The 17083-nt window shown below is 38.9% G+C and overlaps 1 protein-coding gene across 1 annotated transcript; it reads left to right on the forward strand.

Moving 5' to 3' along the window:
* Positions 1–138: 138 nt before the first annotated feature.
* Positions 139–16242, forward strand: LOC109484113 (lisH domain-containing protein ARMC9-like). The gene is made up of 28 exons (XM_019787335.1): positions 139–230; positions 1303–1433; positions 2431–2556; positions 3080–3250; positions 3636–3791; positions 4190–4307; positions 4714–4805; positions 5076–5150; positions 5282–5368; positions 6021–6035; positions 6490–6527; positions 6762–6882; positions 7160–7258; positions 7444–7658; positions 8103–8242; positions 8554–8630; positions 9242–9316; positions 9833–9985; positions 10544–10645; positions 10959–10991; positions 11236–11330; positions 11469–11532; positions 11814–11922; positions 12266–12309; positions 12721–12791; positions 13164–13309; positions 14872–14972; positions 15110–16242. The coding sequence occupies exons 2-27, from the start codon at positions 1383–1385 to the stop codon at positions 14952–14954; spliced, it is 2556 nt and encodes an 851-aa protein (XP_019642894.1). The 5' UTR covers positions 139–230; positions 1303–1382; the 3' UTR covers positions 14955–14972; positions 15110–16242.
* The last annotated feature ends 841 nt before the right edge of the window (positions 16243–17083 follow it).

The raw sequence follows: 17083 nt of genomic DNA on the forward strand, positions 1-17083 counted from the left end.
TGATTCCCCGAAAACTTGTTATCCCTAAGAATTTGAAGTGGTATAATCTATTTGTGTAGGCCTAAGGTATTCACTAACGCTAACGCTTATTGGTTGCTGATTCTACACTAGCCAATCACGGCCGACATAACAGACATGGTGTAATACCTTTCCTTGGAAGGCGATGTTGAGGTAGACTGTTCTGTTTCTAAGGACATTTTATCGCTCAAAGGCACGACCAGGACCGCTAGGTGAGTTTTACTTCTAGTACAAACCATTTAGAAGGTTGTGTATGATTCTTGAAGGTTGAATCGAAAGGGAAATGGCGAATGTTTTGTTTTTGTGGACGATCAGATCTGAGGAAGTGCTAGTATCTTGGGACGCTTACTGTAGACAAGGCAGGGGGGGGGCTTCTTGGATGAGTTGATTTTGGTATGACTATGATGTCTTGTTGGGTTTCTCTTTGAACTTGAATTTGCTGTATTGCTTTAAGGTAAACTTGTGTCTTAATGAGGATCAATCAAGATTAATTGCAGTAATAGTGTAATGTAGAAATAAACAAAAATGATCATGACATGGACAAGATATTTTTCTTCTCAAAATAATTTTAGCAACATAATTTGCCAACAAAATACCAGTATGTGGTCGAGTGAATTTCCCCTTATCATGTCTGTATAAATCTAGATTTATACATATTACAAAATAACAAAAATTAACATTTTGCCCAGTACGAAAGTACAGTACACACCTTTACACAGGTTGTTGTTTGTTTGTCCAGGTGGCACAGAAAGTGAATGAACAAAGCTTGAGAGTAAAACTAACAGTGGTGGGGATAAGAGCACTGCAGAATTCACTATTCATTGTTTAAACATGTTACTGCGCATGTAACAGCGTGATACATTGTGAATGATATATGTACACGATGAAGACCCTTGAGACATAACCAAAACATGTCTAACAGACTCTGACCACATTATCAAATATGGTCTAGACAAAAACAGTTTACAAGAATGATAGAGGCCTTCACCTGTGACTTTGAATATGCACAGTTCAAACCATGAACTTATGGCCCAACACATATTGTTCTGAAAGGTAACGTGTTCTTGTAAAATGTAACTCCATCAAAGGCAATACCAGAAAAGTAGATAAGAAACAATGTGATATGGAGTAGAAGTAGATATACACACGTGTTTTTACCTACATTGTGTATACTACATGTATAATAATTTTGTAGTTCAGTTTGATTGGTCTCCAACACTGACATTGATTTTATGAATCAGCTACCACAGTTGTCTGAAGTTCCTGTCCAACTTGTGTTCACAGGTGAACAGGACCAGAAATATATATGATGGGGTTCTGACAGTTCCATGCTGTGTGTTATTTTGTAACTCTGTGCTGGGACCATGGGGGATCTGGTGGCTTTTGAGGCTGAACTGAACAACATTGTCAAAGAGGTAAACTTGAATATTATAGGAAAGCATTTGTCACTTCATATTTTAAAGAGACATGCAAAAATACCAAGAGTTATTTCCATGTATATGAATTGGGTATTAATAGCTGTATTCGCTGTACTGTATTCTTATGCTGCCATGGTAACATCACACATGTATTTTGACGTCCTTAGAAATGTGACATGAAAGGGTCCAGTCAAGTGTGTATTATGTAAGGGAATTGTGCAATGGATTCATACTCTACACACCATGGATTACTGTAACTAGCTTTTGAACTAGTCTCTCATGCAATAGTAACGACAAAAATTCTTCCTTTGTGTACATACAGTACAGTTATAACTGTCTCACATAGACCTTTTGAAATTATAAAACCATTCCCTGAACTCACATCCCTGGCTGGAATAGTGCACACTGTCTTTTTTGCATTATTTATGGTAGAGTGAAAGTAATTATAGGTTTATGCCAGTATTTATATCTATTGACCACTTCTACACAAAAGGCCCCAAGGATTATTATGTCTAGACAAGGAGAAAGCTTAGACTGCAGGTTGCATCTTTCTAGGCCAATAAATAACTGAACCTTTACTCATCTTTGCAAACTGTAATTATTAAATATATATATATACATATATATTAACATGATGGACAAGAAGACTACAGAGTATATATTGACCAACGTGTCTGAATTTGAATCAATTATTCTCTTATCCAATGGTAATTTCTATTATCCTGGATAGTGAGTCTGTGAGTGAAAAAGACTAAACATAATGTTTTTGAAATTAGGAATTTTAGGAAAAAAATTAGAAAATTAATAACTCTATGAGATGAGAAACAAAATACATTGTGTACCATCATTTCAAGTAAGGTCACATAGCGTTTTTTTAGTCACAGTCTCTAGTCCTGTAGTTACATTTTGTAATTATTGATATACAAAGTTTGAATGTAGATTTTTACCTGATGTCATTGATGTGCATTTAAATCTGTTGCATCCTTCTCTGCAGTATCTGGACTTCTGTAGTTATGAGGACACATCCACCACGTTTGAGCAGGAGTGCTCCAGAAAGGGCAAACCCAACCCCATCTCAGGCGGGCGTGTCAAGAACAACGAGAAGAAACTGGGTTTACAGGTGAGATCTTTAAAGGATGTATTTCAGGGATAATTTTGTCAGTGAATTGCTTAGTATAGTGTATAAATTGGTGCCAAAAATTACACTAGTAGTATACACAATGTAATGTATCATCTGACTGTAACTAAGTTGCAGTCTAATGTAACTAAGAGCTTTTAACTGTATTAGATTATTCTATATTATACAATGTATATCCAATTGGCTACACCATGTAAGCACCGTTACTTAAATGGTGTTGGAAGGCCATGATTTAATTGCTGACAGTTACTACATGTATAGTATAATCATTTGTGGGCCCAAATTGCAAGCAACAAGTCACACTCATAAACTAGCCTGATAAACACACTTGACTTTGATTGAAGGAAATAACATCAGGATATACTTGACTTTTTCTATTCCAGTGATTCCTGATGAGTTGTATAAATTTAAAAATTCAGATCTATATACATGTTTGCGAAGTTAAGCCTAGCAGTGTCATGTATATTACATTACTGTTGATACATTTACTCCTATTCATTAATAGCGAGAGTTTGTGACCCTGTTTGACCACGGTGAGCGGCGTGATTTCTTCGTGCTGTGGGATCAGCACATCCCGTCTTACATCAGGAAGGACGACTCTGTTAGTCAGAAGCTGGAGTTTTACCTACATATCTACTTTGCCATCTACCCTATCAAGTACGGACAAAGCAAAAATGTGAGTATTGTTAACTACAGTACTGGCAAAAACTTAACACAAGAAATATTCCTGAAAAGTTGTAAGGATATTGTTAGTATGTCCTATGGACTTATATGACATGTCAGATACATAGATTTTTAATTTAGCTCATGATTTAAAAGATGAGCTTAATTATAGATTTTACTCACTAATATCATATTATTCAGCTTTGATGACACACTTTGAGGTTTTGATGCTGTAAAGATTGAAAGTTTGCTGGCAAATACTAGTACACATCTACACGCACAGGGTATATGACATGAATTGATGGTAAGGGTTAGGAAACCAAATATTTTAGCTAGACATTTCTAATTAAATCTGAAGGTGGATTTGAAAATTATCTTATCACATTTCTCCTCTGCAGAGCAAAGCCAAGATGGATGAAGCCATGTCAGCGTTTAAAGACTACCTCGAGACGGGCGGCGCTTCTCTTAGCCAGACCACGGAGTTCCTCCCGTTCTACGCACTTCCCTTCGTCCCCAACCCACGCGCTCATCCCTCCTTCAAGGAGCTATTCTCTGTAAGTGTGGCGTTGTGTAAGATTTCACCATTTTGGATAAAGAAAGATGTACATTGTAGGCATTAGAATGTTTTTCTCAAAGATGTAATCACTATAAACCTGGAAGAGCACTAGAAATTTGGAGCTATACCAGCAACTGGTTTAATGTATTACTAAATTTTCATCAAGTTGCATTATGATACTAGTAATTTCAAAATTTAAGGCATTCAGTATTGCGGCTTTCTGTGAAAAAAGAATGGCAGTCTCTCTATAGAAAAACCCTCTGGCATTAGTACTCAGTAGCTTTGTCATGTACTTTGTAACAGTTTTGATAGAGTGAATTAGAGGAATGGCAAACTTTGCAAACCAAAAACTACCACAGATGTTTTGTTCTTAAAAGTTCTTTCCTCTCCTTGCAGGAATCTTGGGTCCCTGACTTGAAGATGCGTCTGGAGAAGTTTCTTACCTTGACCCTGAAGTCAGCGTCCCAGCCAAGACTGTTTGACATGTACAGGGATGGAGGCTCCGTCAGTAAGGGTCAGTAAATCCTCTGTCACGCATGGCTGAATATTTCCCCACAAAAACTGTTGAACTCCCCCCACCATGGTTAAAAGTAGTTTGGGACTGAGCAAGGTCAGCTGGTGTTTGGCCAGGTCAGCTACTGTTCGGCTGCACCAGCCAAAGTTTCAAAATGTTTTAAACATTCGGTTGTTGATGAGAGATTTGGCCATGGTTAGCTGGTGGTTGGAAGAACATTTCTAGATTTGCAATATCTGTAAAGGTATTATACAAGAGATACCATTTGCAAGCATGACCAACTTGTGGTACTCATTTGACATGAAGCAAGTTTTTGGTGATTTAAACCCGTTTAAATGATAATGGGAATGACTAGACTTGTCATTTGGTTTGAATGTGTTTGTTTGTTTGTGCCTCCCTTGTCCAGAGATGTTGGGACAGATGCAGCACATGCAGCAGCAGGTTGTAGATGCTGAGAAGAGAACCATGACATACATGAAGAGATACAACAAGATGCAGGTGAGTTACAGTCAAACTCTAGAAAACTTGAATTTTTACTGTTTTTTTTTATGTTTGGTCAACGTTGCATCATATAATTTTGCCTGCTGCTGACCATATCTTTTCCAACAAAACATTAGAAACCTATAGACGGAGTGTCATCCTAAATGCAACCTTATATGAGATGTCCTGCCAAAATGCTGTGCACAATACATTACAGGTTACAGGAATGACCACTAGTTCCAGCAGACTTTGTGCCTCATTATCTATGCAAACTTTGACCTTCCCCAGGGTGACTATCACAACCTGATTGGAATCACAGCAGAACTCGTCGACTCTCTGGAAAACTGTGTGCATGGTGACATGGTGAGTTCTCCTTCAACTTCTGTACACCTTTTCCTAATGTCTCTGCAAATCAACCCAAGAAAGCAAGAATCATAATACATTTTGGCAACAAATGGGTTTAGACTGATCACTTTTCCTTTTGTAATAAACAGGTGACACCAGAGTATCTACAAGGTGTTTGTAATCGACTCTTCAGTAACCAGATGAGACAGACCATGGATTTCACCAGACCTGGAACGGTAAGTGTCGTTCATACACTCACACCATTAAGTTGTGAACAACACGATAATTAAAGGAATTGTTGTTTCAACAACAATTTCAAGGTTAATTTTGGTTTGTTGTTTTCATAGATATGCTGGTAATTAATGGTCAGTTTGGTACTTCAAGGTTTTTTTATACCAACTGTATATTGTGTATACAATATGATTCTGTCATTTTGTGAGATTGTAGACTTGGTATGCATGTCAGAAAAATCTTCTAAGATGTCACAAAGATGTAATTATTGGGAGTGGATTGATATGAAGTTACAGTCATACAATAATGATAGGGAATATGACATTGAATGACAGATCTTTTTGTCAAGATATTCTAGATTTTCATGATTTAGAGACTCTTTCAATGCCAAGCTTCTTTTCTTTTAAATGGGGGACATAATCAAATTCTTTAGTTTTTGGGCAGCATTGGAGGGGAACTGGATGCACATCTTCAAGTTTTCCTACTTTTATTTCTCAGGTTTAAGGAATAAGAAACTTAATTGCTGTGGTCTAATGGTTTTTCCGCTGAGTTTCCTTTTTTACAGAATTTACACTGAAGGTTGTTGTGTTTTGCACCCTTTTTCCTCCTCTGCTCCTCTCTTTTCCTCATTCACTCCATTGTGTTGCGGCTCTCTAGCCTGATTATTACCAGGTAACTATGGCAACCAAACTGCTATTACTTTGTTACTATGGTGATGGTGGTTAATCATGCATGCACGATGGTTATTTGCATGAGAAATATTGTTATGGAAGTGATATAAGGTGTGGAAGCAGGTTTTTTTCTAGCTTGAAATTTTCCTCTTTCTTCATTTTTGTTTGACAGAACAAACTCAATTGGGTTGACGTAAAATGTGAAAATGACTGTGCTATTCCAGAATGTGGGAGGTCATTTGGGCACTTGATACAATATTATGTAGACTAAAAGTGACCAAAGTTTAGTTTTTTTTAAATGTCTGATAATGACAACAAAGAATTTGAAGGCAGTCACTGTGATATACTTGTCATAATAATGTGCATGTACATGTATTATTAATATTATTTTAATGTTGTAACTGTATCACAGGCATTTTAATCCTTATGAAGTTGTTAATGTTTTTGTTTTCCAGGCTGGAGCAGCACTAAGGGACTCCATAGCTCCACAAAAGTAAGATTTGAAGTCATTATCGTGTTCTTCTTGCTTGTGACAGAAATGAAGTGATTTTTGGGCAAAAGTGATTGTGAAATACCAGTATTTGCAGCAGTTTTATGTTTGAGGTATCATCAGACTTGTATAGTACAGTCAGAAAAAGGAAAGAAGATTTAGTTTGATACATAACTTGTACTATTATGTTACTAAAAATATATTCCTGTCCTGATTATGTCCTATAATGCCCCACAGTCAAACGAAGCCTGCGGATGAACCGGGGCTGCTGCCGTCGCTGGACTACGACAGCGTAAAGCGAGACATGACACACGGGCCGGAGCGAATTAGGGCACTGCTGCTGCAGGCACTCAGATGGGTCGGTCTAAACAACAACAACAAAATAACAACAGATAAATAATAATTATCTATGGGACAAAAAAAGTCAAAATCAACTGCTGCGAGCAATATATGTTCAGTACTACTACAACATGTATAATACACAGTCATGCACTTGTTCAAGTAGTGGACGGTACTTGAAACATCTGGCAGTTTTCAACACTTTTCCACTTTTGTTGCTTGAGTAATAATTTCCTTTTGTACCTCATTACCTGGATGTTTCAAACTCCATCAACATGTCTTCCCTGTACTTGCAGAGACTGACGCGTTCGGTTGCCGGGGAACAGCGGAACACGGTCCTGGCAGCGTACATCAACAACGACCTGCTGGGGTGCACGGTGGAAGGACCGCACAGGGTGAGGTGATGTGTACCGGTATAAACTGGTGGACGTATCAACTATAAGTATCTGATACCAGCCCAAAAAAGAACAAGAAACAGTCATGCCTTCAAATATCAGAGTTATCAACCAAGAATTAAGGTGTTCAAAAACTCCTATTTCCCCAGAACTAAGTTATATTTACCCATTGCAAACTCTTTCAGCAAGCAGTGTTGGACATGCTGAGTTCGCCCAGTGAGGTGGTGAGACAGTACACAGCACGACTGTTCAACACATTTGCGTCGCTCGCTGACGGTCGGACGTACCTGGCACAGTGTACGGAAGTGTTGCAGGTGTTGGAGGATACGCTGAAAGCTGAGGACAAGGACTCCATCACACGGGAAAATGTACTCGGAGCCCTGCAGAAACTCAGCCTAAGGTAGGCAAAACTTACAATAGACAGGAAATACATGTAATATTTGTGTCATGTACAAGGCCAAAGTTTGCATTTTCCTTTGAGTTATTAACCTTTTCCCTGCTGCCTATCCTCATAACCAGTACAAATTTGGGACCCAACAGCTACCTTAGCATGCTTAAGGTTAAATACAAATACATGAATTTTCGTTCATGAACCTCTATTTTATAAATTTCAGTAAATTGTGTTATAGGTCCCAGGTAGACTGGGTGGTTTGAAATAAAATTAAGATCCACTGCAATAGCTTGATTTGATTTGTTATAAATGCTGTCAATGATAATTTAAAAGTTGATGTTATTTGCAACATGTGTTAACATTGTTGCCATGATTAACTCTTTACATCATCAGCATTCTCCAAATATTGGAGTTTTGAATTGTAAATTTTCTCTCTCCTGTGTGTTTTTACAGACGACATCTACAGAGTCTGATGATTGACAATGGCATCATCTCCTGGCTAGTTGACATTCTAGAAGACAGCGATGCACTATCAGATTACACCCTGGAGTATTCCGTGGCATTGCTCATGAACTTGTGTCTCAGGACTGCAGGTAACTATTATATTTACAACAAATTTTTTGCTCAGTTTCTTCTTCTTCCTCTTCTTCCCTTCCAAAGAAATAAGGTCATTGGCCTGGACCAAAAGGCTGTCACCATGGTTACTGGTGCTGTCGCAACCCTGTGGTGTTGGATTACGTTATGCAGCAAGTGGCAGAAAGGAGTGTGTAAAGAAGGTTGTGTAAAGTGCCTTTTCCAGGGCACAACATCGGGGCATGTTGGAGGATTTGAACCAAGGACCTATGGTTTTAGCCATAGATTATGTGTTAGAGGTAGAACTTGATTGTGTTATGTTTTCTTCCAGGTAAACACAAGTGTGCAATGGAGGCCCACAAGGTTCTGAAGGTGCTGACAGACCTACTGGGAATTGACAACCAGGAGGTGGGAAGAACTGTTATTTTACCACACACATCCAGTGTAAATCTTTATATACTCCCAGTGTTGTTAAGGTTGGAAAAGCCCGGACTGCTGAGTGCATTTTCAATGATTTCTATGGGGGTGGGTGATCACAATATTGGGGTATAGAAATTTTTCTAACCCTTGAGTTTTAAAGCGTGACTTCCTGCATTTGAGAGGTAAATTTGAAGGGAGAAAGCGGTCTCTTTTTTAACCATGGTCACCTGTATTATTCAATGGATAGACCAGTAGTATGTTGTTATTTACACTTTCCAGGCATGTGACTACCTCCGGGATGGACATGATTATGTAAATATATTATTGAACCAGTTTTATATTGGATTCTGTTCCAGTTTCACAGTGATATCTTCTGGTAGTCTTGTTTGCTCTAAGTTCTAAACTAAAGAGTTTGTTTTAAAAAATATATCACCAACACCAAGAGTTCCCCTTGAATGGTACTAGTATGATCTGAAAAGCTACATGTACCATGAAGTCATCCATGGCAAGCATTACAGACTGTGCTTTATTTATAAGATGATATATCCAACAAAAAAATTCAGTATAGATATAAAATATCACAATATTTTCCCCCTCAGATCCGGCCATATGTGAATGGTGCCCTGTACAGTATCCTGGCTATTCCCACCATCAAAGAGGAGGCCAAGGCAATGGTAAGGATGGTTTTGTGATAGATATGACCCTTATACTGTCTTGATTTTTTTAGAGCAATCTATCTGGTGTAAGGTTAATGTGTCCAGCCAAGTTTAGGAATTTCTAACCTAGTTTCAATGAAAAGGTCAATGGCAAGTGTCCCATAAATTACAGTTTAATTGGGAAACATTCAAACTGGAGTTGTTTTTACAGTAGATTCCACATATCTGTATAGCCCATGTGTCCCCCTTTTTTTATGCAGTTCCCTGGCCTATACAATAGTCCGGAATAGCACTATTGGTGTCCCAAACGGGAGGGGGATAGGAATGAGCAATACACAAACAGCACACTCACAATCTCACTATGCCACAACTTTATTCACAAAACTGTATTCGTGGTACATTACAAGTAGCCTGGGAGCCATCCTCCGTAGTTTCCGCCGGCTCCCTAATGTTGCTGGCTACCATGGTGGAAACCACGGAAGATGGCACCCAGGCTACATTACATGTATGACTGTTGTCTATTGTTGTCATCAGGGCCTGGAAGACATCCTGAAGATGTACATTAAGGAGGGAAACAACGACATGAACCGACAGTTTGAGTTCATCATCAAACAGCTGAACTCTAACGAGCCGCCGAGTGATGCTGACTCGGATGATGAAGAGGAGGAGGACGATGATGATGATGAGGTGATTTTAGAGATTTAGTTTGAATCGGTCTTTACTTGTACTTTTGAAATGTTGTGTCAGATTAAATATCATCTGCAAGAGGCAAAATTCTGATGCAACGTTGACCAAACATCCAACAAAAATATCCGCAGGCGCAGTGTGTTCTGTTGACAAGCTAATTACAGGTTATAGTACTAAAGTTCTATGAACAGCAACATTGAGACAAGTCCGGTATCATACTAAGATGTACAGGATCGAAGAGGACATAGCCTTAAGCTTAAAATGCCAGAACACAGGTGTTTAGTAGTACAAGGATAGTGAACACCCGAAACTCTCTACAGGAGAGTATAGTCTCCAGCAAAACGGTTAACATGTTCAAATCTTGTCTTGATCTTCACTGGAAGGAGCTAATGTATGAGCACGGCAAAAGCCGTTAGATCAGTCCACAACATGCGCTGCCTTTCTCGACTGAAGATGGCATCAAGGTAACTTCGTAAATAATAATTGAATAAAACTAGAAATTCACTAAAAAATATATATCATGGAGGTAATCTTTAATATCTTGTTTATTTATTGTAGGACCAAGATGCCATGGAGGCAGACCTGGATAAGGCGGAGGTGTTGAAACCAGCACCAGGAGAACTGGTGGGAGAGAAACTACTGAGTTCTGAGTACCTGGGGGTACGTTCCTCCTCAATATAGATGTACACTCTGCTCAGGGACCATGCCTGGTGTGGTGTATGAAAATGGCTGTCATTCTTTCCTAGTATATACTATTTTTTTGCGCACTATAACACTCTTTTTTTTGTATTCAAGGAAATTGTTGCAAAAGCAACTGGATAGATTTTGGAAACTGACCAAAATCTATCCAGTTGCTTTTTGTTCTTCAAGAAACACAATATTATATAAGTGTACTGCATCTTACTTTCATTTATAACCTATGCACTTTTCCATGTGCACCTAACCTCACCTTAAGCCTGTTATGTTTTCACAGATTATGACCCATTCCTTGAGCCCAAGGAGGAAGGTTGGTGAAACATTGTATTTGTTTATACTTCTGTCTAGTATTTGACTTTGCTAGCTCTGTTTTGTGTGATATGTAATATTTCACATTCAGGCACAGCACCAACTTTTCTTTTTTTTTAACAGTCTTGTGGTGTATATATGGCTGTTGAAGTCATGGATAGTACATGCTAGTACATGCATTGAGTCATTATAATCATATTGTAACAGTATTACATGTATGTGAATGTATCTTCTTTATGGTTTAGGGGTGGACAGACAACGTTTCTGCTTTAAACGAGCCGTTGACACGACCGATCACACCGACATCACGGAAAGCTGGGCTGATACCATCACAGCAGGGGTGAGATTTTTTACTTGCAAACTAACTACACCAGTAAAAGATGCTTTCTTTTTAACTAAAGTACTCCCACAAGAAAACGTATGTGACTTTTAAGAGATAGAAAACTTTCATATAACTTTTTTTCTTTTCCGATTACAGATCACGAGCTGCAGCTGGCTACCAGTCCCCGACTAAGGGACAGTACAATAACGGTGCCGTAGGGGTGAGTGAAACCTACTCTAGCTTTGATATGTCACATACATGTAGTACACATATGTAAGTAACTTATCCAGATCTCTTGTTCTATCACAATTAAAAATATGCTCACTTTCAGGTGCTAGTATATTGAAAATGGTGTACAATTTGTAATGGATGACGGCTTCAAAGCTACATGTATAAAGTTGTTTCTTCTCTGGCCTGTTTTTGCTTGAACACGGCTTAAAAAAAAAGCTTTTATAATTTATAAATATATTAAATATTCCACATGATCCATGTTTGGTGCAGGGTTACTCTCGGCCGGCCACCTCCAACTCTCGACCTCCGACCCAGGCAGGCAGTCGTAGCCGGCCTAACACCGGCCCCAGCCGGCCACAGACTGGTAACAGGAATGCAGGTAAGGAGCAGAACGTACTGCACCTTTGCAAAACCCAGATATTTCATGGTTTTCGTTGGATGTTTGGTTGACATCTTTTCCAACACAACATTGATGGAATGTCATCCTTGAATAGAATTAGTCAGCTTGGCTAGAGACTTTATATTATATACATTTGTACTTTTGTATTTTAATACTTTATTTATTCCTCAACCAGTGGGTTTTCAGATCTGACATTTTGGTGACTGTCTGTCACCTTCTTCAGTACTTGATAATATGTACATTGTAGTACTAAATTCTATGTGTAACATCATTGATAATTATTGGCTAAACAAATTTTTGTTTACCTGTGTTTCCATGGCAGCAGGGGATGGGCAGACATCTGATTTCTTGGCAACACACACTGGGGTATGTACTAGGTGTTTCCTCATCATTTTTTCCTAGAACTATCGCAGAGTGGAACTCACTGTCACCAAGTACAGTAGGGGCATTGTCAATAGATAGCTTTAAACAATGTCTAGAGCTAGAAGTTCAAGGGCTAGGTGTAACAAGTTGATCGGTGTAATATAGCCAGCTGCCGCCGCGCCGCGTGCCTGCGAAGCTGGTGTGTTACGCCAAAAGGCGGTTATACCGGCTATACACATACAGATCTGTATGCTTCTGAGGTTGTGATTGTTGCGTAAAAGGTTCCTTACCTTTTTTTGAGGCCGTAGGGGCAGTGGGTTGTTAATCCAGTGTGTCTAGGGTATTTCAGCCTTGGGGCTCAATCTAGAAAAGCAGGAGGGATGAGTTTGAATGACCGCTGTGTTCATTTCTGTTTTGCAGTCATCTCGTCCCCTTGCACCAGTGGTGGATGATCAGTTCCTCAGGCCAAGCTCAAAAAGTAGCAAGTGAGTAATAATAGAACATCTACTCTTGATGGAGATCATTTTGTGCACTCCACACTGAGACCCATATTTTGTAAGACCTACTTTCTGGGAGCCTTTAAGACTTAGTACATTGTATAGACTCAGAGACCATTGGACTGATGAACCTTGTCTCAATACAAAAGAAATGGATGTGAACCATATATCAGCTTTCACTCTTTTGCATGTATTATGTACCATGTATGTGTAAAAATATGTGTATAGATTTATGATGACTTTAAATGATGCAAACTGTATCTTTGACCTCAATGAAAAGCTGTCTGCAGGCTGATTCGAGCTTCTATATAAACAAATTAAGGTTAAAGCAAACAATTATTTACTGCCTCTCTTCGACAGTGTAAATGACTACTCCCAGGCGTTCGGCAGTCGCCCGAAGATCCCGCGGACTCCGGAGGTGGGAGGGGGGCGGCTGAGCACGCCACCGCCCGGCCCGCAGAGGTCATCATCTCCGCCTTTATCCAGGCCAACATCCGGCAGACAAAGTAAGGTCAACCTCTTTTTGAACCATGGAGGTCTCGGGGTTAAAGGCAACAAGTCTAGATCTGGCCTATTATGCTAGCTATACCAGTAGCCTCTGGGTTCAGTATTGTCAACTTTGTTATTTCCGGGAACGAAAGTATTGTTTTGGGTGGCTGTTTCTGCTTGTACATTGTATCCCAATAACTTCGGTTGCATAGTGGGTGGGAAGTGATTTCAACAATTGATTGATAGGGAGGTCATGCCTGAAGGTGACTGGATGGAAGGATATGGGCAGTATGCGGAGAAATTCGGGAAGTGGTGTAATACCTGCACTGTCTTCCACAGTTAAAATACAATCACAAATACAATGTACCTTACCACATTTGTATTGAGGTTCCCTTTACTACTAATGTCTTAACCTTTAGCATGCTGAGGTAGCTGTTTGGTATATACAAAACATATGTCTACTTATACATGTGTTTGTAACTACATTTGTACGTGTACATGTTTTAGTTATGTGTCTGTAACAGTTTGTGTGCGATTCCCCTTGTGTTGACCATGTTCTGTTCCCATTGCTGCACTTCCATGGAACAGGTTATTACTAACTAATGGTGGGTTGTCACTAACTAACTAGCATGATGATTTGATATCTATGGCACAAATTCAAAGTGACCCAATGATTTCCCTTGAAGTTTTAGCTCTACATCCCAATGACAATGCAGTAGTCCTCTGGTAAAATAAATAAATGATGACTTTCAACTGGTGATTCAGCATACTACGGGTTAAATGTAGTAAACTGTGAGTTAACTGTTAGTAGGTAGTTTGGATTAGTGTCCTCGCAGCCTAGAGAGAGACAGCCTGGGTGCCATCCTACTGGGGCTCCCATACTCGCCATTTTAGGGACCATTAGTATGGGAGCTCTAGTATACAAACTGGGGGGCTCCCAGGCTAAAGATAGAAACGACCAACAGAAAGTCTTAGTCGAAAAATGGAAATACTTCAGGAAACATTGGGTCACTTTCTGGTGTATCTCTTTTATTATACAATACTGTCCCATATCTTATCTCTCGTCTCTCTCCTTCCTGTCTCCTTCCCTCCCTCCTGCGCAGCTCTGCGTTTTCCTCCTGTCTCTCCTGACACCTCGGCCTATCGCTGTGATAAGGTAGTGTTTACCACATATACATGTAGTCCTTACACCTATACATGTACTCTGTAGCATAGAAGTTTTGTTTATTCTTGTAAGAGCTTTGTCCACAATAAACCAATGTCAATCATAGTCTTTTACTGGATAAAAGTTACCTTTCTTTCCTTGCTACGTGTAGCTCAGTTTCTTTATGTGTGCTGCATAACCAGTAACAGCCTTTAGGAATAACACTGACAGCAGTTTTGTACTGTAAGGTCTGAACCATTCACATGGGGAGGGAAAACTACTCTATTTAGATAAGACTGAGAGCAACAACAGAATCAAGCTAAGTATTGTGTGATCTTGTGTTAGAAGTTTACAAGTTATAATTAGTTTGTAAAGACGACAGTAAATATGGCTTATAGATATGGTCTAAAAAAAACTGTTCCTTGTTGCTCACAGGTGGAGCTTCTCGGAAGAGCACGTCAGCCGACCTGGTCTCCCACCAGCAGAGGACAGCATCCCGCAACAAGAAATCAGCTTAGACCCCATCCTCCTTATACATAGCTGTTAGACCCCATCCTCCTTATACATAGATGCAGTAAGGCTCCACCCACCCTACACATACATGTACATGTAGCTGTAGTAAGGCTCCACCCACCCTACACATAGCTACAGTAAGGCTCCACCCACCCTACACATAGCTGCAGTAAGGCTCCACCCACGCTACACATACATTTGTAGCTGCAGTAAGGCTCCACCCACCATACACATACATTTGTAGCTGCAGTAAGGCTCCACCCACCCTACACATAGCTGCAGTAAGGCTCCACCCACCCTACACATAGCTGCCGTAAGGCTCCACCCACCCTACACATAATTGCAGTAATATTACCCATAGATAAAGCACACACATCTACAGGAAAGTCTGCTCTATATCATATTGAAGAAGTGCAGCTGTAATTATACATGTAGTACATGTAGCTTCTCTTGATATGAACAACTTCTCTAATGGACCACTCCTACCAGAGTTGTCGACAAACAGGCTCTTTTTTATGACTCATTACAACAGATCAACTTAAAACTTGTTGCTGTCAAGTTTGTTGTCAAGACTTATTTTAATTAAGGCTGTATTAGAAGTTGAATGCTGTATTTAGAGTCATTGCAACTGAATGTTAGGAAATGTTACCTACATATTGTAGCTGCATTGACTCAATACTTTGTAACTGTCAATTGTAAACAGTTAAAAGGAGTTGCAGCTGGATTATCTAAAAATTGACAGGAAGAATAGACTTGTGGAAATCAATGTTTTGTAGGATAACTTTGGCTTAGCCTTCTCCCTGCTTCCAAACCCTGTAACCAAAAGAGAATTGGCTATTTCAGTGTGCTAAACATTAAGTTGTCAAACTGATGATGTGTTGTATAAGCTTGAGTACTGAGTCCAGAAGCATCAACTGTCAGTAACTTCTCACTTCATCATGTACCCAAGTACTGTCTAAACTCAGAATTGTGCAGAGATTTTTAAATATTTATGAATTTGTATCAGTTAAGTGTCATCCTTGAAATACTCTGAATGTTTGAACTTTTATACATATTACATTGAATATTTTAAGCTGAAGCTTATTGTAAGCATTCCAAATATCAGAGACCAGGAATTTAGTAAATTGTGTTGCTTCAAGGATATGCTAAAAGGGTTTTAAAAATGAAAACTGAAGACCATATCAGATAAAATGTACATACAAGCCATACTGCACATGGTTCTACCAGCTTCATATTAGCACACTTTTAGTTTAGATTTAATTTAGCAGTTCATAACAATACATTAGACTGGTTTGAATCATAATATTATATTTCATATACATTGTAGCTTTCCTTTTTCCAGGATCAAGCTAGAAAGTACAGGTTTGTTTGGCAGTAGTATGAACTAGGAGGATAGAAATTGATGAGCTGGCTGCTAGACATCAAACCATAAAATGTCAGAAATCTGAGGTTCAAATCATCCATCTGCTTGAGGTTTTTTAACTTAAAAGTTAGGCTTAATCCTGATTTGGAATTGTATATTATCATTCCAGTTACGGTGGTCCAAAAATCTGTATGAGATTGACTGAAATGTGCATTCCTACATATTGTAAGTTAAACCTAATACAATATATGTTGCTGTTACTTAACCTAAAACATTCCAAATTTGCAGGACAGAATTACCAGGGCATAAACTTCTGCTGGTATAGCTCCTTGCCATGTACATGTACGGGTACGTCTCTACGTCAGTATCTGTACAAAATATAACCCAAACCCTTATATTGTAATAGTACAAAGTTTTGCTGCATTTTCAAGTTTTATAATGTAAAGTGTCTTTATGTTGTCTTGCAGTATTGTGTGTAAAATGTATATAGTCAGGATTCACAATGTATGGTTAATCCAAGTACTTGAAGTTGTACATCGTAGTGTACAACTAGGATGATAGTATGTTAGTCTAAAGCTAATGTGACGTGTGATTTACAGTCTTCTCAGCTTGAAGAAATCTTCTCATATTACTTTGTACTTTGCAGTCAAGTTATTTGTGTGTAGCTTTAGTCTCTTGGATGTTTGAATTTGATTCAAAGTAACTTATTTATAAAGTTGTTCCATCTCAATACTTAGATTGAATAAAAGTCCATGAAAGCATGATGAACTA

Source organism: Branchiostoma belcheri, unplaced genomic scaffold (genome assembly GCF_001625305.1).
Source record: "Branchiostoma belcheri isolate BF01 breed outbred unplaced genomic scaffold, Haploidv18h27 scaffold69, whole genome shotgun sequence".
Taxonomy (NCBI): Eukaryota; Metazoa; Chordata; class Leptocardii; order Amphioxiformes; family Branchiostomatidae; genus Branchiostoma; species Branchiostoma belcheri.